Consider the following 23,275-nt stretch of genomic DNA (forward strand, 5'->3'; position numbering starts at 1 on the left):
GAATCAGAATGCGGTGCAATGAGCGCTGGCCATTTCACACACAGAGGCACCTTTCAGCCTAATCATGGATGACAATGAAGATGATGATGGACAAAGCCTGGAAACAGACAGTGGTAAGGAGGATAGAGATGAGCGAACCGGTCCCGGTTCGGCTCGAGGCGGTTCGCCGAACGGGGGGTCTGGCTCGAGTTCGGCTCGTCGAACGTTCGACGAACCGAACTCGAGCCCATAGGAAACAATGGCAGGCAATCACAAACACAGTAAAACACCTAGAAAACACCCTCAAAGGTGTCCAAAAGGTGACAAACAACTCACAACACAACACAAACACATGGGAAAGTGACAAGGACATGTACTCATGCGAAAACAAAACAGCTGGACAAGGAAAAAGAGGAGGACACACAGATATAGGCATGGCACGCCCTTCTAAAGTCATGTAAAACACCGCAAGGTGACTCCAAGCGGAGTCTCCCTTTTTTCCAAAAATTGGGCCCCACACACCCACCCCTTCAGTGGCAGCAGTTGTGCCCCAGTTGTACACTTCACAGCTAGATTTGCATCAAGCACATTCAAAAATACGCCATTCTTATCCGTCCCCAGGATGACACCGGGGTAGGTAGCAAAGTCTTTCCTGATCCCAGCTCTGTTCATCTTGGCTTCTTTTAAAAACACAGCAAGCAAGGGTTACTCCAAGCGGAGTCTCCCTTTTTTCCAAAAATTGGGCCCCACACACACCCACCCCTTCAGTGGCAGCAGTTGTGCCCCAGTTGTACACTTCACAGCTAGATTTGCATCAAGCACATTCAAAAATACGCTATTCTTAACCGTCCCCAGGATGACACCGGGGTAGGTAGCAAAGTCTTTCCTGATCCCAGCTCTGTTCATCTTGGCTTCTTTTAAAAACACAGCAAGCAAGGGTTACTCCAAGCGGAGTCTCCCTTTTTTCCAAAAATTGGGCCACACAGACACCCACCCCATCAGTGGCAGCACTTGGGCCCTAGTTGCAAACAGGATGTTTTGATTTGCATCAAGCACATTCAAAAATACGCTATTCTTAGCCGTCCACAGGATGACACCGGGGTAGGTAGCAAAGTCTTTCCTGATCCCAGCTCTGTTCATCTTGGCTTCTTTTAAAAACACAGCAAGCAAGGGTTACTCCAAGCGGAGTCTCCCTTTTTTCCAAAAATTGGGCCACACAGACACCCACCCCATCAGTGGCAGCACTTGGGCCCTAGTTGCAAACAGGATGTTTTGATTTGCATCAAGCACATTCAAAAATACGCTATTCTTAGCCGTCCCCAGGATGACACTGGGGTAGGTAGCAAAGTCTTTGCTGACCCATGACTTGTTCATCTTGGCTTCTTTTAAAAACAATGTAAGCAAGGGTTACTCCAAGCGGAGTCTCCCCTTTTTTCCAAAAATTGGGCCCCACACACACCCACCCATTCAGTGGCAGCAGTTGTGCCCCAGTTGTACACTTCACAGCTAGATTTGCATCAAGCACATTCAAAAATACGCCATTCTTATCCGTCCCCAGGATGACACCGGGGTAGGTAGCAAAGTCTTTCCTGATCCCAGCTCTGTTCATCTTGGCTTCTTTTAAAAACACAGCAAGCAAGGGTTACTCCAAGCGGAGTCTCCCTTTTTTCCAAAAATTGGGCCACACAGACACCCACCACATCAGTGGCAGCACTTGGGCCCTAGTTGCAAACAGGATGTTTTGATTTGCATCAAGCACATTCAAAAATACGCTATTCTTAGCCGTCCCCAGGATGACACCGGGGTAGGTAGCAAAGTCTTTGCTGACCCATGACTTGTTCATCTTGGCTTCTTTTAAAAACAATGTAAGCAAGGGTTACTCCAAGCGGAGTCTCCCTTTTTTCCAAAAATTGGGCCACACAGACACCCACCCCATCAGTGGCAGCACTTGGGCCCTAGTTGCAAACAGGATGTTTTGATTTGCATCAAGCACATTCAAAAATACGCTATTCTTAGCCGTCCCCAGGATGACACCGGGGTAGGTAGCAAAGTCTTTCCTGATCCCAGCTCTGTTCATCTTGGCTTCTTTTAAAAACACAGCAAGCAAGGGTTACTCCAAGCGGAGTCTCCCTTTTTTCCAAAAATTGGGCCACACAGACACCCACCCCATCAGTGGCAGCACTTGGGCCCTAGTTGCAAACAGGATGTTTTGATTTGCATCAAGCACATTCAAAAATACGCTATTCTTAGCCGTCCCCAGGATGACACCGGGGTAGGTAGCAAAGTCTTTCCTGATCCCAGCTCTGTTCATCTTGGCTTCTTTTAAAAACACAGCAAGCAAGGGTTACTCCAAGCGGAGTCTCCCTTTTTTCCAAAAATTGGGCCACACAGACACCCACCCCATCAGTGGCAGCACTTGGGCCCTAGTTGCAAACAGGATGTTTTGATTTGCATCAAGCACATTCAAAAATACGCTATTCTTAGCCGTCCCCAGGATGACACCGGGGTAGGTAGCAAAGTCTTTCCTGATCCCAGCTCTGTTCATCTTGGCTTCTTTTAAAAACACAGCAAGCAAGGGTTACTCCAAGCGGAGTCTCCCTTTTTTCCAAAAATTGGGCCACACAGACACCCACCCCATCAGTGGCAGCACTTGGGCCCTAGTTGCAAACAGGATGTTTTGATTTGCATCAAGCACATTCAAAAATACGCTATTCTTAGCCGTCCCCAGGATGACACCGGGGTAGGTAGCAAAGTCTTTCCTGATCCCAGCTCTGTTCATCTTGGCTTCTTTTAAAAACACAGCAAGCAAGGGTTACTCCAAGCGGAGTCTCCCTTTTTTCCAAAAATTGGGCCACACAGACACCCACCCCATCAGTGGCAGCACTTGGGCCCTAGTTGCAAACAGGATGTTTTGATTTGCATCAAGCACATTCAAAAATACGCTATTCTTAGCCGTCCCCAGGATGACACCGGGGTAGGTAGCAAAGTCTTTCCTGATCCCAGCTCTGTTCATCTTGGCTTCTTTTAAAAACACAGCAAGCAAGGGTTACTCCAAGCGGAGTCTCCCTTTTTTCCAAAAATTGGGCCACACAGACACCCACCCCATCAGTGGCAGCACTTGGGCCCTAGTTGCAAACAGGATGTTTTGATTTGCATCAAGCACATTCAAAAATACGCTATTCTTAGCCGTCCCCAGGATGACACTGGGGTAGGTAGCAAAGTCTTTGCTGACCCATGACTTGTTCATCTTGGCTTCTTTTAAAAACAATGTAAGCAAGGGTTACTCCAAGCGGAGTCTCCCCTTTTTTCCAAAAATTGGGCCCCACACACACCCACCCATTCAGTGGCAGCAGTTGTGCCCCAGTTGTACACTTCACAGCTAGATTTGCATCAAGCACATTCAAAAATACGCCATTCTTATCCGTCCCCAGGATGACACCGGGGTAGGTAGCAAAGTCTTTCCTGATCCCAGCTCTGTTCATCTTGGCTTCTTTTAAAAACACAGCAAGCAAGGGTTACTCCAAGCGGAGTCTCCCTTTTTTCCAAAAATTGGGCCACACAGACACCCACCACATCAGTGGCAGCACTTGGGCCCTAGTTGCAAACAGGATGTTTTGATTTGCATCAAGCACATTCAAAAATACGCTATTCTTAGCCGTCCCCAGGATGACACCGGGGTAGGTAGCAAAGTCTTTGCTGACCCATGACTTGTTCATCTTGGCTTCTTTTAAAAACAATGTAAGCAAGGGTTACTCCAAGCGGAGTCTCCCTTTTTTCCAAAAATTGGGCCACACAGACACCCACCCCATCAGTGGCAGCACTTGGGCCCTAGTTGCAAACAGGATGTTTTGATTTGCATCAAGCACATTCAAAAATACGCTATTCTTAGCCGTCCCCAGGATGACACCGGGGTAGGTAGCAAAGTCTTTCCTGATCCCAGCTCTGTTCATCTTGGCTTCTTTTAAAAACACAGCAAGCAAGGGTTACTCCAAGCGGAGTCTCCCTTTTTTCCAAAAATTGGGCCACACAGACACCCACCCCATCAGTGGCAGCACTTGGGCCCTAGTTGCAAACAGGATGTTTTGATTTGCATCAAGCACATTCAAAAATACGCTATTCTTAGCCGTCCCCAGGATGACACCGGGGTAGGTAGCAAAGTCTTTCCTGATCCCAGCTCTGTTCATCTTGGCTTCTTTTAAAAACACAGCAAGCAAGGGTTACTCCAAGCGGAGTCTCCCTTTTTTCCAAAAATTGGGCCACACAGACACCCACCCCATCAGTGGCAGCACTTGGGCCCTAGTTGCAAACAGGATGTTTTGATTTGCATCAAGCACATTCAAAAATACGCTATTCTTAGCCGTCCCCAGGATGACACCGGGGTAGGTAGCAAAGTCTTTCCTGATCCCAGCTCTGTTCATCTTGGCTTCTTTTAAAAACACAGCAAGCAAGGGTTACTCCAAGCGGAGTCTCCCTTTTTTCCAAAAATTGGGCCACACAGACACCCACCCCATCAGTGGCAGCACTTGGGCCCTAGTTGCAAACAGGATGTTTTGATTTGCATCAAGCACATTCCAAATCCACAAGCATTTACTCTCCCCAGGATGACACAGGGGTAGTAAATTCCTTCTGGATCCATGACTTGTTCATTTTGATGAACGTCAGTCTGTCCACATTGTCACTGGACAGACGCGTGCGCTTATCTGTCAGCACACACCCAGCAGCACTGAATACACGTTCAGAGACAACGCTGGCAGCTGGACACGACAAAATCTCCAAGGCGTAAGTTGCGAGCTCTGGCCATTTTTGTAGGTTTGAAGCCCAAAAGGAGCAAGGCTCCAGTTGCACAGTCATGGCATCGATGTTCATTTGGAGATACTCCTGTATCATCCTCTCCAGCCGTTGACTATGTGTCAGACTTGTTGTCTCTGGTGGCCTTGCAAAAGAGGGTCTAAAAAAATTATGAAAAGATTCCATAAAATTGCTGTTACCGGCACCAGAAAAGGTCCTACTGGTACGGGTAGACTGTTGAAGATGACGAGACCGTCCCATGTTTGTCAAGTTACAACTGGGAGATTCACTCCCTGCACCTGCACGGTTGTTTGGTGGAAAAGCCGAGCTAAGATCTAGTAACAGCTTCTGCTGATACTCCTGCATACGTGCGTCCCTTTCTATGGCTGGAATTATGTCACAAAATTTGGACTTGTACCGGGGATCTAATAGTGTGGCAATCCAGTAGTCATCATCACTTCTAATTTTGACAATACGACTGTCATGTTGGAGGTAGTGCAACAAAAAGGCACTCATGTGTCTTGCGCAGCCATGCGGACCAAGTCCATGCTGTGTTTGTGGCATAGAGGTGCTACCCGTTCTTTCTTCCTCTGACATCTGACCCCAACCTCTTTCAACTGAAATTTGACCAAGGTCTCCCTCATCCGCTGAGTCTTCCATGTCCATGGACAGTTCGTCCTCCATTTCTTCATGTTCTCCTGCACCTTGCTCAACATTTCGCCTGCTACTATGCGCCCTTGTCGATCCCTGTCCCCCATGGTCCCATGCCTGCTGCGTTGGTGATGATGAACGTCTGGACCTTCGTGATGTTGTTGTCCCTTGCGCATATGAATCCTCCTGTAGTTCCTCCCCTTCATGTTGTCCCACCCCCTGACTCCGAATAGTGTTTAGCGTGTGCTCCAGCATGTAAATGACTGGAATCGTCATGCTGATAATGGCATTGTCAGAGCTAAACATATTCGTCGCCATGTCGAAACTGTGCAGAAGGGTGCATAGGTCCTTGATCTGAGACCACTCCATCAGGGTGATCTGCCCCACCTCTGCATCTCGTTGGCCCAGGCTATACGTCATGACGTATTGCACCAGGGCTCTGCGGTGCTGCCACAGTCGCTGTAACATGTGGAGAGTTGAATTCCAGCGTGTCGCCACATCGCATTTCAGGCGATGAACCGGCAGGCCGAAAGACTTCTGGAGCGATGCAAGTCGCTCTGCTGCGGCGCTTGAACGGCGGAAGTGAGCTGACAGTTTTCGTGCCCTGTTCAGAAGGCCATCTAGGCCGGGATAGTGTGTTAAAAATTGCTGCACGACAAGGTTCAACACGTGAGCCATACAAGGTACGTGTGTCACCTTGCCCAGGCGAAGTGCCGCACCCAGGTTTGCAGCATTGTCGCACACGGCCTTACCAGGCTGCAGTTTGAGTGGAGACAACCATTTATTAAACTCGGACTGCAAAGCTGACCACAACTCCTCAGCTGTGTGACTCTTATTACCAAGACATGTCAAGCTAAAGACCGCCTGATGCCGTTGCGCTCTGCTGCCAGCATAGTAATGAGGGGTGCGTGATTCCTTCTGCGCAGTGAGAACGCTGGTGGCCTGACCAGGCAGGCTTGGGGCGGAGGTGGAGGACCCAGATGAGGTGGAGGATGCAGAAGCAGTGGCGGAACTTGGACAGACAGAGGATTGACACACAAGTCGTGGGGACGGCAAGACTTGTGCAGCAGACCCTTCACCATCTATCACCATAGTTACCCAGTGCCCAGTCAGCGACATGTAACGTCCCTGTCCATGCTTACTGGTCCAAGTATCGGTGGTGAAATGCACCCGTTCACACACAGAGTTTCTCAAGGAAGCGGTGATGTTGTGTGCGACATGCTGGTGTAGCGCGGGCACACCTTTCTTAGAGAAGTAGTGGCGACTAGGCATCTGGTACTGGGGCACAGCGACAGACATAAGGTCTCTAAAATCCTGTGTGTCCACTAGGCGGAAAGGCAGCATTTCGGTAGCCAACAGCTTACAGAGGGATAGAGTCAACCTCTTAGCTTTGTCATGGGTCGGAGGAAGTGGCCTTTTATTTGACCACATCTGAGGGACAGAGATCTGGCTGCTGTGTGTAGACGGTGTTGAGTAGGGTGTCCCTGGAAAAATGCAGGTTTGTGAGGAAAGTGCAGGCGGAGACATGATGTTGCCTTCATCCAACGTTGGTGCTATCGATGTCTGAGAGAGCTGTACACACTCACTTGTTTCCCCTTCCAAACCAACTGACGACCTTACAAGCAAACTGCCTGTTGCGGTTACAGTGGTGGAAGTTTTGCGTGGAAAAACAGGTGTGGCAGCTGTCCCCACAGTCCTAGAAGATGAAGAGCGCGCGGATGCAGTGGAAGGGGCGGGCGGTGGATGGTTCGCTCCGCTAGGCCGCATTGCAGCACGGTGAGCTTCCCACCGGGACTTATGATATTTATTCATGTGACGATTCATGGAAGAAGTTGTCAAACTGCTGAGCTTTTGACCTCTACTAAGAGAATCATGACAAATGTTACATATCACATGAGTTGGGCGATCTTTTTCGATGTGAAAAAAGGACCAGGCTAGGCAAGGCTTAGAGGCCATGCGACCTGTTGATCCACCCCGAATAATGCTCATAGGCAGAGTGGTGGCTGAGGATGCAGTTGTAGACGTGCTACCAGTGCTCCGACTCTGTCCAGGAAGGCGCAAGGTAACTTCGTCGTCGGTTGCATCCTCCTCCACCGCCTCTGTTGACCTCCTCGAGTGCCTGACTGGGGGTTGACAGTAGGTGGGATCTAGAACGTCATCATCAATTGTTGTGTTTGCACTCCCCTCCCCCTCAGACCGAGCCTCTTCTTGCCCTGACGGAATATTTAAGTTGTCATCCCAATCGGGTATCTGCGTCTCATCTTCATCAGTATGTTCCTCATTGTCTATAACCACAGGTGTTACAGTTTGTGACAAAGGGTCAACATTATGCTCAGAAACTTGGTCCTCACGGCCTGAATCTGAGTCACAAAGGTTCTGGGCATCACTGCAGACCATTTCCTGTTCTGTACTCACTGTAGCTTGGGAGCAGACCTCTGATTCCCAGGCTATAGTGTGACTGAACAGCTCTGCAGACTCAGCCATCTCAGTTCCACCATACTGTGCAGGGCTGATGGAGACTTCAGAGCTGGGAGAAATCAAGTGTGATTGGGATGACAACTCAGAGGACTGGTGTTTTTTGGATGCGGTACTTGAAGTGGCTGAGAGGGCACTTGTTGGACCACTTGAGATCCATTCAAGCATTTTCCTTTTTTGCCCATCATCTACCTTTCTTCCTGTTGTTCGTGTCCGTAAAAAAGGGAGCACATCGGATTGTCCACGGTAAGTAGTAGACATCTTACTTTTGCTGGTAGATGGTCTATCTTCAGCAGATGATAATGGAGCTTTGCCACCTTCCCCACGGACAAAACCTTTTTTGCCTTTTCCACCACGCCTCTTCCCCTTTCCACCAGCATCTGTCATTTTGCCACTCATGTTGATTGCGACAAGATTGTGGACTGAAAATGTGGTAGTAAAAATTGAGAGGTGGTGAAGATTGCAGTGGTGGTCTAGCTTTATTAACAGCAGAATAATAAAGAATAAATATCCCTGACAATGCAACTTAGTTATAATTAGTTGGAGTGTGCAACGCAGGCAGACGTGCTGCAAATGTCTTTGCACTAGTGGGACTATAGCAAAGTCCAATAGCCACGTATAGGATGCCACTAGGTACACTGAGTGTTTGCTAGTATAATGGCTTGGTTAGAATGAGTTGTAGTGTGCAACGCAGGCAGACGCGCTCTGCAAATGTCTTTGCACTAGTGGGACTATAGCAAAGTCCAATAGCCACGTATAGGATGCCACTAGGTACACTGAGTGTTTGCTAGTATAATGGCTTGGTTAGAATGAGTTGTAGTGTGCAACGCAGGCAGACGCGCTCTGCAAATGTCTTTGCACTAGTGGGACTATAGCAAAGTCCAATAGCCACGTATAGGATGCCACTAGGTACACTGAGTGTTTGCTAGTATAATGGCTTGGTTAGAATGAGTTGTAGTGTGCAACGCAGGCAGACGCGCTCTGCAAATGTCTTTGCACTAGTGGGACTATAGCAAAGTCCAATAGCCACGTATAGGATGCCACTAGGTACACTGAGTGTTTGCTAGTATAATGGCTTGGTTAGAATGAGTTGTAGTGTGCAACGCAGGCAGACGCGCTCTGCAAATGTCTTTGCACTAGTGGGACTATAGCAAAGTCCAATAGCCACGTATAGGATGCCACTAGGTACACTGAGTGTTTGCTAGTATAATGGCTTGGTTAGAATGAGTTGTAGTGTGCAACGCAGGCAGACGCGCTCTGCAAATGTCTTTGCACTAGTGGGACTATAGCAAAGTCCAATAGCCACGTATAGGATGCCACTAGGTACACTGAGTGTTTGCTAGTATAATGGCTTGGTTAGAATGAGTTGTAGTGTGCAACGCAGGCAGACGCGCTCTGCAAATGTCTTTGCACTAGTGGGACTATAGCAAAGTCCAATAGCCACGTATAGGATGCCACTAGGTACACTGAGTGTTTGCTAGTATAATGGCTTGGTTAGAATGAGTTGTAGTGTGCAACGCAGGCAGACGCGCTCTGCAAATGTCTTTGCACTAGTGGGACTATAGCAAAGTCCAATAGCCACGTATAGGATGCCACTAGGTACACTGAGTGTTTGCTAGTATAATGGCTTGGTTAGAATGAGTTGTAGTGTGCAACGCAGGCAGACGCGCTCTGCAAATGTCTTTGCACTAGTGGGACTATAGCAAAGTCCAATAGCCACGTATAGGATGCCACTAGGTACACTGAGTGTTTGCTAGTATAATGGCTTGGTTAGAATGAGTTGTAGTGTGCAACGCAGGCAGACGCGCTCTGCAAATGTCTTTGCACTAGTGGGACTATAGCAAAGTCCAATAGCCACGTATAGGATGCCACTAGGTACACTGAGTGTTTGCTAGTATAATGGCTTGGTTAGAATGAGTTGTAGTGTGCAACGCAGGCAGACGCGCTCTGCAAATGTCTTTGCACTAGTGGGACTATAGCAAAGTCCAATAGCCACGTATAGGATGCCACTAGGTACACTGAGTGTTTGCTAGTATAATGGCTTGGTTAGAATGAGTTGTAGTGTGCAACGCAGGCAGACGCGCTCTGCAAATGTCTTTGCACTAGTGGGACTATAGCAAAGTCCAATAGCCACGTATAGGATGCCACTAGGTACACTGAGTGTTTGCTAGTATAATGGCTTGGTTAGAATGAGTTGTAGTGTGCAACGCAGGCAGACGCGCTCTGCAAATGTCTTTGCACTAGTGGGACTATAGCAAAGTCCAATAGCCACGTATAGGATGCCACTAGGTACACTGAGTGTTTGCTAGTATAATGGCTTGGTTAGAATGAGTTGTAGTGTGCAACGCAGGCAGACGCGCTCTGCAAATGTCTTTGCACTAGTGGGACTATAGCAAAGTCCAATAGCCACGTATAGGATGCCACTAGGTACACTGAGTGTTTGCTAGTATAATGGCTTGGTTAGAATGAGTTGTAGTGTGCAACGCAGGCAGACGCGCTCTGCAAATGTCTTTGCACTAGTGGGACTATAGCAAAGTCCAATAGCCACGTATAGGATGCCACTAGGTACACTGAGTGTTTGCTAGTATAATGGCTTGGTTAGAATGAGTTGTAGTGTGCAACGCAGGCAGACGCGCTCTGCAAATGTCTTTGCACTAGTGGGACTATAGCAAAGTCCAATAGCCACGTATAGGATGCCACTAGGTACACTGAGTGTTTGCTAGTATAATGGCTTGGTTAGAATGAGTTGTAGTGTGCAACGCAGGCAGACGCGCTCTGCAAATGTCTTTGCACTAGTGGGACTATAGCAAAGTCCAATAGCCACGTATAGGATGCCACTAGGTACACTGAGTGTTTGCTAGTATAATGGCTTGGTTAGAATGAGTTGTAGTGTGCAACGCAGGCAGACGCGCTCTGCAAATGTCTTTGCACTAGTGGGACTATAGCAAAGTCCAATAGCCACGTATAGGATGCCACTAGGTACACTGAGTGTTTGCTAGTATAATGGCTTGGTTAGAATGAGTTGTAGTGTGCAACGCAGGCAGACGCGCTCTGCAAATGTCTTTGCACTAGTGGGACTATAGCAAAGTCCAATAGCCACGTATAGGATGCCACTAGGTACACTGAGTGTTTGCTAGTATAATGGCTTGGTTAGAATGAGTTGTAGTGTGCAACGCAGGCAGACGCGCTCTGCAAATGTCTTTGCACTAGTGGGACTATAGCAAAGTCCAATAGCCACGTATAGGATGCCACTAGGTACACTGAGTGTTTGCTAGTATAATGGCTTGGTTAGAATGAGTTGTAGTGTGCAACGCAGGCAGACGCGCTCTGCAAATGTCTTTGCACTAGTGGGACTATAGCAAAGTCCAATAGCCACGTATAGGATGCCACTAGGTACACTGAGTGTTTGCTAGTATAATGGCTTGGTTAGAATGAGTTGTAGTGTGCAACGCAGGCAGACGCGCTCTGCAAATGTCTTTGCACTAGTGGGACTATAGCAAAGTCCAATAGCCACGTATAGGATGCCACTAGGTACACTGAGTGTTTGCTAGTATAATGGCTTGGTTAGAATGAGTTGTAGTGTGCAACGCAGGCAGACGCGCTCTGCAAATGTCTTTGCACTAGTGGGACTATAGCAAAGTCCAATAGCCACGTATAGGATGCCACTAGGTACACTGAGTGTTTGCTAGTATAATGGCTTGGTTAGAATGAGTTGTAGTGTGCAACGCAGGCAGACGCGCTCTGCAAATGTCTTTGCACTAGTGGGACTATAGCAAAGTCCAATAGCCACGTATAGGATGCCACTAGGTACACTGAGTGTTTGCTAGTATAATGGCTTGGTTAGAATGAGTTGTAGTGTGCAACGCAGGCAGACGCGCTCTGCAAATGTCTTTGCACTAGTGGGACTATAGCAAAGTCCAATAGCCACGTATAGGATGCCACTAGGTACACTGAGTGTTTGCTAGTATAATGGCTTGGTTAGAATGAGTTGTAGTGTGCAACGCAGGCAGACGCGCTCTGCAAATGTCTTTGCACTAGTGGGACTATAGCAAAGTCCAATAGCCACGTATAGGATGCCACTAGGTACACTGAGTGTTTGCTAGTATAATGGCTTGGTTAGAATGAGTTGTAGTGTGCAACGCAGGCAGACGCGCTCTGCAAATGTCTTTGCACTAGTGGGACTATAGCAAAGTCCAATAGCCACGTATAGGATGCCACTAGGTACACTGAGTGTTTGCTAGTATAATGGCTTGGTTAGAATGAGTTGTAGTGTGCAACGCAGGCAGACGCGCTCTGCAAATGTCTTTGCACTAGTGGGACTATAGCAAAGTCCAATAGCCACGTATAGGATGCCACTAGGTACACTGAGTGTTTGCTAGTATAATGGCTTGGTTAGAATGAGTTGTAGTGTGCAACGCAGGCAGACGCGCTCTGCAAATGTCTTTGCACTAGTGGGACTATAGCAAAGTCCAATAGCCACGTATAGGATGCCACTAGGTACACTGAGTGTTTGCTAGTATAATGGCTTGGTTAGAATGAGTTGTAGTGTGCAATGCAGGCAGACGCGCTCTGCAAATGTCTTTGCACTAGTGGGACTATAGCAAAGTCCAATAGCCACGTATAGGATGCCACTAGGTACACTGAGTGTTTGCTAGTATAATGGCTTAGTTATCAGTTGGAGTGTGCAGAGGACAAGAGGGTACAGTGGCAGGATTGTGGTGCTCTGGGTAGAGGAATGGAAGACTGCCTTTCTATTCCCTCCTAATGGTGAAATGCAGGTAGGAAATCCCTGACCTGGGCTACACAGACGCTGTTGCTGTTTGCAGGACCTGTCACCTATGGCTCTCTGACCCTGCCGGTTGGAGCCCTTAAAAGGACTGCTATAAAGTGCTCTCCCTAAGCTGTCTAACGCTGTGTATGCAGCGCATACAGCTGTATCGGCTATAGGACTCAGGAAGACGGAGCTGCGACAGTGATGTCTGACACCAAAGACGCAGAAGGCAGATAATGGCGTCCGTGAAGAAAATGTCCGGTTTTATAATGCAGGGACATGTGACATGCAGATCCTATCACACATGCCGTTGCTTCTCTGGCTCAAAGTCCACTTAGCTGTGTGTGTGTCTGGGATTGGCTGACATGCTGGCCCGCCCCACAAGACGCGCGCGCTTAGGGAAGGAAGACAAGAAAAAAAAAAAAAAAAAATGGCGATCGCCATTATAGAAACAGCAGTGATCTGAAGGCGCTGTTCACGCACACTATACACTGAAATGTGATAATAGTTTGATTCACAGAGTGACTTACACTATTACAGCAGAAACCAAGCTATGATTTAGCTGTTTTTTGGCTGCTAGAACCGTTCTCGAACGTTTCTAGAACTACCGAGCTTTTGCAAAAAGCTCGAGTTCTAGTTCGATCTAGAACATGCCCCAAAATCACTCGAGCCGCGAACTGGAGAACCACGAACCACGAACCGCGCTCAACTCTAAAGGAGGAGTTGAAGTCATCAAAGGAGAAGGTTGCTGGCATCGGTGATATGCAGTACAGATACTGTGGAGCAGCAAATGACACGTTCTGTTAGTGGACGACACTCTAATGGGTATGAATGGTCTTGGAACAGTAGTTGCGAGTTATACATGAGGATTCTTATGGGTGACAGTTCTTTTGCACATTGCTGCCAAACAATTTTCACTTTAGTCTGCAGATTCTGCAAGAGAGAAATAAGCTTTGGATGTCTTGCTCTTATAGACTAGCAACTAAGACTTTTCCTGAGAACATGAAGCCACATAATCTGATTGTTTTGCAAAGTCAAGCCAGAAAGAAATTAGAGCAAGCCTCAAGTAGTACTCCTCCCCTTTCTTGCCACGATCGTCTTTCTGGAAGCCAAGACGCAGCTTTAGTTAGCACCTGTTCGGTCTCGTCATCACCTCCATCATAATTGTCATCCTCCACTACAATGTGTTGTACTCCAAGTACATTTCACAAAGAAACAACCGTACATTTAGTCATCTGCTGATTTGACAATTAGACTCTCATCTTGTCAAGTTGTGGTTGAGGCAATAAATCTTTGGATTTGTCTTTCAGCTCCAAAGTGCACTACTCTATAGATATCTGGATCAGCAACTATTGCCAGGGACGATGCATAAGTTTCACCACTGTATCTGGGACAAGTAGTGATGCTGGCATGCATGGGTACTACATTTATTTTCCCTGACAGGTGGCAGTTATCTATCTCATCCTACATCTGTTTGCAGGTCCTGTTCAATTGACATGACCTCATCCTCAACAAGCAGAGGCCAAGCCATTAATTTCCCACAGCACCCTCATTCTTTTAGCCCTTACAAATCCAAACAGTTTTATAATTTGAATGCGTGGGGGAGAAAAGCCACATGGCAAAACAGTTGTTGCTGTAAAGCAAGAAACAACTCATTTGCTCACATTCTGAAGTTAAAGGGAACCTGTCAGCTGATACATGCTGCCCAAACCATGGGCAGCATGTATCAGCCACTGGCTGTATGATCACAGTCATGCATGTTTTAACTTTGAAACACTGGTGGCTTCTCTCCACCCGCTGACAGTGACTGACAAATCTCTGCCTATACGTTCGTATAGGTAGAGACTTGTTTTTTTTCTACCATGGACAACCTGGCACTTTTCAGCAAACACAGATGCATCATCTGAACAACCAGGTTCAGTCATGCTTAGACTGTTAGCTTTCTCAGGCGAATGCCCTGATCCAATGGATTTTTAGGTTAACAATTGGACCAGTGGCTAGAACTAGCCCAGTCTGCCATGAGAGTACTGTCATGTCAAACCTCCAGTGTCATGTCAGAGAGGGTATTCAGTGTGGCCTTAAGATTTGTTATGTGCCACAAGCATTGAAAAATTAGTCAAAATTAATCATGCATGGATCAGTGCACACTTTCATTCTCAGACTGCTAATTCTAGTGAAGAAATTGGCCATATTATCTGATCTGCCTCTGTTGACTATCGTCTACACCATTCTACTGCAGCCAGTGCTGATGGACCTTACTCCGTCAGGCATTTAATCACTGTCTATCACGTTACTACTACTGTAGTATTGCAGCTGCCAGTGGGGCCATTAGTGACCCTAAACTGCCAAGCATCTCCTTGCTTGCTCCATCTTAACTCTTTACCAAGCTTGTCCTGCTGCAACTAGCCAGTGCCACAACACATCTCCTGGTTGCCCACTGTGCTTCATAGTACTTGACTGTACTGCTGCTGCCAGAAGTGCCATTGCTAACCTTAAAATGAAAAGCATCTCCTTGCCTATGCCATCATAATCATCTATTCTGCTGCTCCTGCCGAAAGCCACTGCACAGTCACACACCTCTTGGCTTCCCATTGTGTTTCATAGTGCTTCACTGTGGTATTGATGATAGTAAACCACTCTCATGTTTTTGAACCCTCAAGAAATAGTTCTGAAAAAAAGGCAAATTTTTTAAAAAGGTTTGACAGTGAGTTAGAACTTTTCACGTAAATGAAAAGTTGCCCCAGGGGGCATTGCTCTAGAATCACTGCGTTGAGAAACACGTGATGGTGTCTCCGCAGTGGTGGATGTTGATCTCCCTAAGGTCAACCATCCTTGCTCACATAGTCTTTTACTAGGTAATGCTCCCACTAGCCAGATTCCTACTCCACACTGATGAGGGGCAAATACCCCGAAACGGCTGTCTGTGGATGGATACCATGTTTGGCATAGGTGGTCTCCTTGACTGGAGACTGCCCTTCCCGTGGTTGTTCTTTCCCGGTGAAAGACCTGGCTAGTTTCCTGCCAGCGTTGAGAAACATGTGATGGTGTCTCCGCAGGCCTTCTTGCTTTGAATATTTCCCAGGGGGCATTGCTCTAGAATCACTGCGTTGAGAAACACGTGATGGTGTCTCCGCAGTGGTGGATGTTGATCTCCCTAAGGTCAACCATCCTTGCTCATACATACATACATACTAGCTGTAGTACCCGGGCATTGCCCAGGATAGTAACTGTCTCTCTATCTCTCTCCCAGTCTATGTCTGTCTGTCTCTATGTCTCTGTCTGTCTCTGTATCAGTCTCTCTGTCTGTATCAGTCTCTGTGTCTCTCTCTCTTTATCTCTGTGTCTGTCTCTCTCTATCTCTGTGTCTGTCTTTCTCTCTCTATCTTTCTGTCAATGTCTCTTTCCCAATCTGTCTCATTCCATCTCTCTCTTTTTCCAGGTCTGTTTCTTCCCCCGTCTGTCTCTTTCCCCATCTGTCTCGTTCCCCATCTCTCGTTCCCCATCTGTCTCGTTCCCAGTCTGTCTCATTCCCCATCTGTCTCGTTCCCCATCTGTCTCATTCCCCATCTGTCTCGTTCCTCATCTGTCTCATTCCCTGTCTGTCTTTTTCGTCTGTCTCTTTCCCCATCTGTCTCTTTCCCCATCTGTCTCTTTCCCCGTCTGTCTCTTTCTCCGTCTGTCTCTTTCCCCATCTGTCTCTTTCCCCATCTGTCTCTTTCCCCGTCTGTCTCTTTCTCCGTCTGTCTTTTTCCCATCTGTCTCTGTCTCTTTCCTCTGTCTCTTTCCTCTGTCTCTTTCCCCGTCTGTCTTTTTGCCCGTGTGTCTCTTTGCCTGTCTGTCTCTTTCCCCATCTGTCTCTTTCCCTGTCTGTCTCTGTCTCTTTCCCTGTCTGTCTCTGTCTCTTTCCTTGTCTTGGTCTCTTTGCTTGTCTCTGTCTCTTTCCCGGTCTGTCTCTTTCCCCGTCTGTCTTTTTCAACGTCCGTTTCTTTCCCAATGTGTCTCTGTCTCTTTCTCCGTCTCTTTACTTGTCTCTGTCTCTTTCCTTGTCTCAGCCTCTCTGTCTTTTTCTCTGTCTCTCTATCTCTTTACCTGTCTGTCTCTCTCTGTCTCTCTGTCTGTCTCTTTCCCTGTCTGCCTGTCTCTTTCCCTGTCTGTCTGTGTCTGTCTGCCTCTGTCTGTCTCTTTGACTGTCTCTCTCTATCAGTCTCTTTCCCTGTCTGTCTCTTTCGGTCTCTGTCTGTCTCTATCCGTCTCCCACCGACATCGTACTACCTCACACATAAGCTTCTTATACTATGAATGTCCTTTGTTCCTATAGCAACTGTGACGGGGTCCTTCTCCCAAATCACACAATCAACAGAGCGAGAGATGGCTGTACAATCCAAAGAGCATTTATGCCAAGCAAATCAAATGGTCCATAACATAATCCACAAAACCGAAGGTAAAATTAGTAAAGGAACACGAATATAGTCCAGAAAGCAATACATTTATGTCCAGGTCTCCCTGAGAAGCCACAGCTTCCCCCAGAAGTTCAATCTTCTTCCTTCTCTCTTCATGTTCCCAACAGACTGAAAAATCCTCCAGGTAATCAGAGAGTTTACAATAGGTAGATCCCAGGCCCACCTCCCCCACACCTAGGGATAGAAGCTCTTCAAGAAGCTATAACCTTGCACTACAGGGGGTGATTACTTACAAACAATACCATGTACACACAAGCAGTACAAATAATGGACAGTGAACCAAGCTTAAAATAGGAATCTGCACATGAAACACCTCTGCTCATATCCCACCATCACAACAACCAATGACAGCTCCTATTAATAACCTAATAGCTCGCAGATCCATAAACTTTAATGGAGGCAGGTTTTTTGGACAGCAACTGTAAAGTGCGGGGTTAAATATTCCCATAAAAACATAGTCTATGATATTTCCTGAGTCACATGGGGCGTCTGTGCAAAATTTTGTGATTGTAAATGCGACGGTGCGGAATCCTTTAGCAGACATACACACACACATACATACACACATACATACACACACACACATATATACACTCAGCTTTATAGCATCTGCCTTTTTTATGGAGTGGTCTGTTAGGGGGTTGGTTGTACTGAAAGGGACAGAAACAGGATCGACAAACTGGTACGGAGGTCAAGCTCGGTACTAGGTTGTCCTCTGGAGTCTGTGGCTGTGGTGGGCGAGAGGAGGACGTTATCAAAGCTGAAAGTTATCATGAAAAACCCCCTCCACCCTTTGCATGAAACTTTGGAGGGCCTGAATAGCTCCTTCAGTCAGAGACTTATACATCCGCGCTGTAGGACAGAGCGCTTTCGTAGATCCTTCATTCCAACTGCAGTTAGATTGTATAATAAATTGTGAAGTTATCTTTTAAATGGACAATTCAACTACATAGCCATTGTTAATATGTATTCTTTTATATATATATATATATATATATATATATATATATATATATATATATATATATATATTACTTATCTTTTTATCTTTTCTTTTTTTTAATTCTAACTTTATCCTTTCCTGTATTGGGCTGCAGTAATGTGCAAATTTCCTCACTGTGGGATCAATAAAGTTTTATCTTATCTTATCTTTTATATATATACATATATATATATATATATATATATATATATATATATGTATATATACAGTATACGTCTTTACACTAGAATGCCCATCTAGAATGGAGGAGAAAAAGAGAAGAAAAAGCCTTTTGATTAGCCTGAGGGTACAGCTTCCTTTGCATCAATGAGAAAAGAGGATGGTTTCATGTTGGATGATGTGAAAATTTCCAAGAGGTGCCTAGGAGGTTTTCTTCAAGCTAAGGCTAAAAGACCAAATGAATTGTTGTGAACACATAGGTATTCAGAAACCTAGATGAGAGCCATTTAAATAAAAAAAAATATATAAAATATACTTAAAAAATAAACCCTAAAAACACTACTTGGATTACAGAAACTGAACAAAACTGATGACTCAATTCAATGTTCTTGGTCGTCTCATAGAGTCTACTTTGAGGATTCACTTAGTGCCTCAAGTTGTGCTAATCTCTTCCTCCAATTGCCTCCAAGCTGATCTATATAAACTCCAACAATGGCCCTAACTTTTAAGAGACTCGCATCACAGCTGTGAATTACTTTAAAGTGTTTTGGCAGAGATTTAAGTTTTGAAAGGTCACCAACATCTAACTCAGGAATTATGTCACGCACATGTTTCCTGACCCGAACTTTCAATTGTCTCAAAGTGGACTGATGTAAATAAGATTACACTGGCAGGTGGCATACTACACAACTCAAAATGGTATTTCATGTTCATGCTATGTAATCAACAAAACAAATCCTCTTTCCAAAAAGTACTTATAAAGCAACACTTTTTATGTGTTCTTTATTATAGTAGGAGGCCAAATGCATTAAACAGTAGACACTGAAACTGAATGTTGCCAAACAAGTATGGAGACATCTCCAGGTGGATGTTTTCCAGTAAAGAAGTAGGTGGGTCATCATTTACTTGTCCAAGATTTAAGTATGTACTAGTAAAACACATATTATTTCACATTATCTAACTTAAGCTTGTTGTTCATCATTTCCCAAAACAGATTACTGGTATGGGACACTGAAATATTCCCGCACAGATTACATTTCAAACAGCATTCAGAGAGGCAGAGACTTTGGACTTTGTTGTTATAACCGGGCAAGAGAATATTTTGGACTTATTCCAATCACCAGTTGGCAGGACATTAACCCAAAACTGTATCAGATAAATAAACAGGTCAGTAACACGTAATATGAAATATTCTGTCAATGATTTTAAGAAGTGTAAAATATTATCCTGCGTGTGTGCCAAAAATCTGTACCATATTTTACATGAAACATCGACAGCTTAAAGAATGGTACTCACATTTAATTCTTTTAACTTTTATTTTCTGTCAGATCACTGTCATAAAAAGTTATTTTAAACCAGCACTGTTCATGATTCAACAGAATCTGCAGACAAAAGTAAAACTGATTTTATTCATAGTAGTATAAAGAATATCGAATATAGTTATAGCAAAACTTGAATTATTATGCGGTGTGATATGTGACCACTGTTGCTTAACTTTGAATCATGAGATATAATAATGCCTCTTTCTGCCCTTCACAAAATAGCAATACACTCTTTGTGGCAACAATACAAGTCCCAGAACAAAGGGGATATATAAGAGCTGCACAAGATAGACTGAAGGTTCAACTTATAGGACCACAGATACCAATGTTGGTATAGATTCAATTACCTGGAATGTACTGAGCAGTGTTTGCAGGAATCCCTAAGGTCCCGTAGGCCATGTCCCGTACGTCTGACGCGCGTTTCGTGGTGCCTTCATCAATGAGGCATACCTGTCTGTAGTCTCTGCATTTTTGTTGATTGGAGGAGAATGTCCATGTTTTATCAAGTATTTATAATTAATTATCAATAAAGTTGAATATTTTTAATTTTTTGGTGTTGACCTCATATCTGTGGTCCTAAAAGGTGGACCTTCAGTTTGTTGGGTAAATGCCCTCTTTGTGCCTCAACAAAGTGTGCCTATCTTGAGTGACAATCTCTTCTTTTGTGTCCCTGAAAAAGTAAAAATGCCCCTTTTATGCTCTACTATAATAATGTCCTCTTTTGCAGCACTAGCAGTAAAGATATAACCTTTGTTGCCCTTGACTAGTTGCCTCCTATTGTGCCCAGAAATCTCCCCTGTTCTTTTTATTATACTCATAAACCCACTTTGTGTCTCCAAAGTAATAAGCCTTGTTAGTGATTGTACAAATATTATATTGCTATTCTGCAAGACTGTGAGGTTCACTCCCATCTGATATTATTTCCAATGAAATGTGTAGCATTCTAAACTTTTATATTAGGCAGAAGATAAAATTCATTTTTTTCACTTCTTTGTAATAAAATAGCCTATGGTAATGTGAACATACTCTTTTTCACTTATAGCCTCAATTCTAGTGCCTCAGAGATATGAGTATCTCTGATATATGAGTGATACTCAGATTTCCATCTGCTGTGCTGTGTTAGCACCAAAATTAGCAGCCCAGTCACTTTTACTGTAGTGAAGGTGTCCCATTGGCATCCCTGGCTAAGGGAGCTGATCACAACTTTGACGAATGGATTGCCTGCCTTGGATGATTGCATAGGTAGTCCAGAAAAATATAAATCACTAAAGGTGCTGGAACCATCATACATAGCAAGATATAAATGACCAAAATCAGGAACCTAAGCCCCTCTCAGAAAACCACATGAATTCGCCCAAAAAACACTTTCAGCTCATGGAGGTATAACCCCATTCCAGTTGATATCCAGTTTTTGTGATCATCGGTGTAGCTATAGTTCTTTGGCCCAAGTAAACAATTTGGACCTTGGCCTCTACCAACATTTTGGTCAAAGAAAAGGGCCAATGTAACTTTCTAGATTCTTTCTAGATCTGTTCGCTCCACCCCATCATTAAAAAAGAAAAAAAACTATAGATAAGTTATAAATCTTATAGAAAAAATGGCAATAAATAGTAGTTATGCAGATACAAAATGAAAAATATCACCATATTGTTATTAAACAAGTCATCGCTACTAAAACTGATATACCAATATTAAACTACATAAGATGGATAAATACTGCGGCACAAATACCATATAGTGTCTATGCATAACCACCATCCTGTTACTGAACAAAATCCATTATATCAAGATATACACTGAGGAGCAAAAGCTAACAATGTTTTAAACCTTTGACCTTCAGGCTCCATATCTCACCATCCACTGCAGCTTTCAGCATCAGACTACCTTCATTTTATACACAATCATCTTGGCTATCTCATACAAAAATTTGACTTGCAACTTTTTATCATATGATTAGTTATGCAGATTCTTGTCATGTTGCTGAATTGTTATTGTTTTGCTCCTAAAATGATAATTTTATTTTTTCTTATTTAGTTAGTATTTTATAAATTTTCTTTTGGCTGTCAAACGAGAGTAGAGAGGACCTCTGGGAGTTCAGTTCAGCGGGTGTAGCTGGACTTTTGAAAAAGTTTGATTTGGGACCCAGACTTGACCTGAACGCCAATGGAAGTTACTAATTGGGCAGTTTAGGTCTCCACTCTAATGTAGCCAACCATAAACAGATCACTTCCAGGCATAGTGGACAGGGTTTTTGAATTTGTTTTGGGGGTGCACGCTACATCCAATTATGCTTTTGTTACCGCCAGTGCAAGCCCATCAAACATTGCAAGTGGTTTGCACTGGGCTGAGCACCAAGGATACCTGAGCACAGCAATGCTCACATGAGTAGTTTGCATATGTAAAACACCTAATCTCCGAACTCATACTCTGTTATTTTTTTTATAAAGTCTGTGTTTGGTACGAACACCAAACCTCGGGTTCGCTCATCTCTAGCTGTCAACACTGCCTGAATCTTTCTGGGCATGCTCTAGATCGGGATCAAGCATGTTTCAACCGAAATCTGATCCCAGGTCTCTTCTACATGTTCCCAATGTTTGTGCATACTAGTCGATTCACTTGGGTATGCATACAAATTTTTCTTCATCTCTACCCACAAGGTGAGAGGAGCGGACCCATGGATGCTTGAGTCCTCTGGGATTGGCCTGACTTTACTTAAAAGAGGTAGCATGGTGGCTCAGTGGTTAGCACTGCAGTCTTGCAGCACTGGGGTCCTGGGTTTGAATCCCACCAAGGACAACATCTGTAAGGAGTTTGTATGTTCTCCCCGTGTTTGCGTGGGTTTCCTCCGGGTTATCTGTTTTTCTCCCACACTCCAAAGACATACAGATAGGGAATTTAGATTGTCAGCCCCAATGGGGACAGTGTTCCTGATGTATGTAAAGCGCTGCGGAATATGTTAGTGCTATAAATAAAGATTTATTTATTTAAAAGTTCTGTTCGGGACTCAGACCTGATGTGAACTTGACCCCTAGCCCTGAAACCAATATAAATCAATGGAGACCAGAACTTTCATGATGTAAAAGGGAAGCAATTGGGAGCAATTGCTTTGCAAACAAATGTGGATAGGGAATAAATTAACAAAAATGTGGGGTCTCACCTATTTTTGATAACCCGCGCAGGTAAAACAGACAACTAATGGTTTGTCCTGCTTTTCACAATTTCCCTGGTGCGATGGCAATCAGGTTAATACTTTTGGGGTTTATTTCAGCTCTGAATTGACAGCTGGCATCAAGCCCAGTGTTTAGTAATGGATCACTGTGCATCAGACACCCCCATTTCTAATCTGCTAAATATAGTTTAAAAAAAACACACCTGGAAAAAAAAAAGTTTATGTGAATAAACCCTCCCCCACCCTTGTTCACCAATTTATTGAATAAAAAATTCCTCAACTTTCCAACATAATACAATTGTGAGTATAGGCTCTTCCACATTCCCTTATTCACCAATTAATTAATTCAAAAGAAATCCTCAAAGTTCTGAAGTAACCAATGATATAATGTCCAACAACACCAATCGATTCCTATGGAGCTTCATTCTAAGAACGAGGCTGCATAGGTCACTGCTAGTCAGCGACAGCCTGGAATTTTTCCTCTATTTTTGACGCCAG

General features: G+C 44.9%; 1 protein-coding gene across 1 annotated transcript in view; it reads left to right on the plus strand.

The window, feature by feature from the left end:
- LOC142303863 (dual oxidase 1-like) overlaps positions 1-23,275 on the plus strand; it is a 421,125-nt gene that overhangs the window by 143,092 nt on the left and 254,758 nt on the right. Inside the window, exon 12 of the mRNA XM_075345668.1 lies at positions 19,281-19,453. Coding sequence (XP_075201783.1) covers positions 19,281-19,453 — 173 coding nt within the window. The remainder of the gene's footprint in view (positions 1-19,280; positions 19,454-23,275) is intronic.

This window comes from Anomaloglossus baeobatrachus, chromosome 4 (genome assembly GCF_048569485.1).
Source record: "Anomaloglossus baeobatrachus isolate aAnoBae1 chromosome 4, aAnoBae1.hap1, whole genome shotgun sequence".
NCBI lineage: Eukaryota > Metazoa > Chordata > Amphibia > Anura > Aromobatidae > Anomaloglossus > Anomaloglossus baeobatrachus.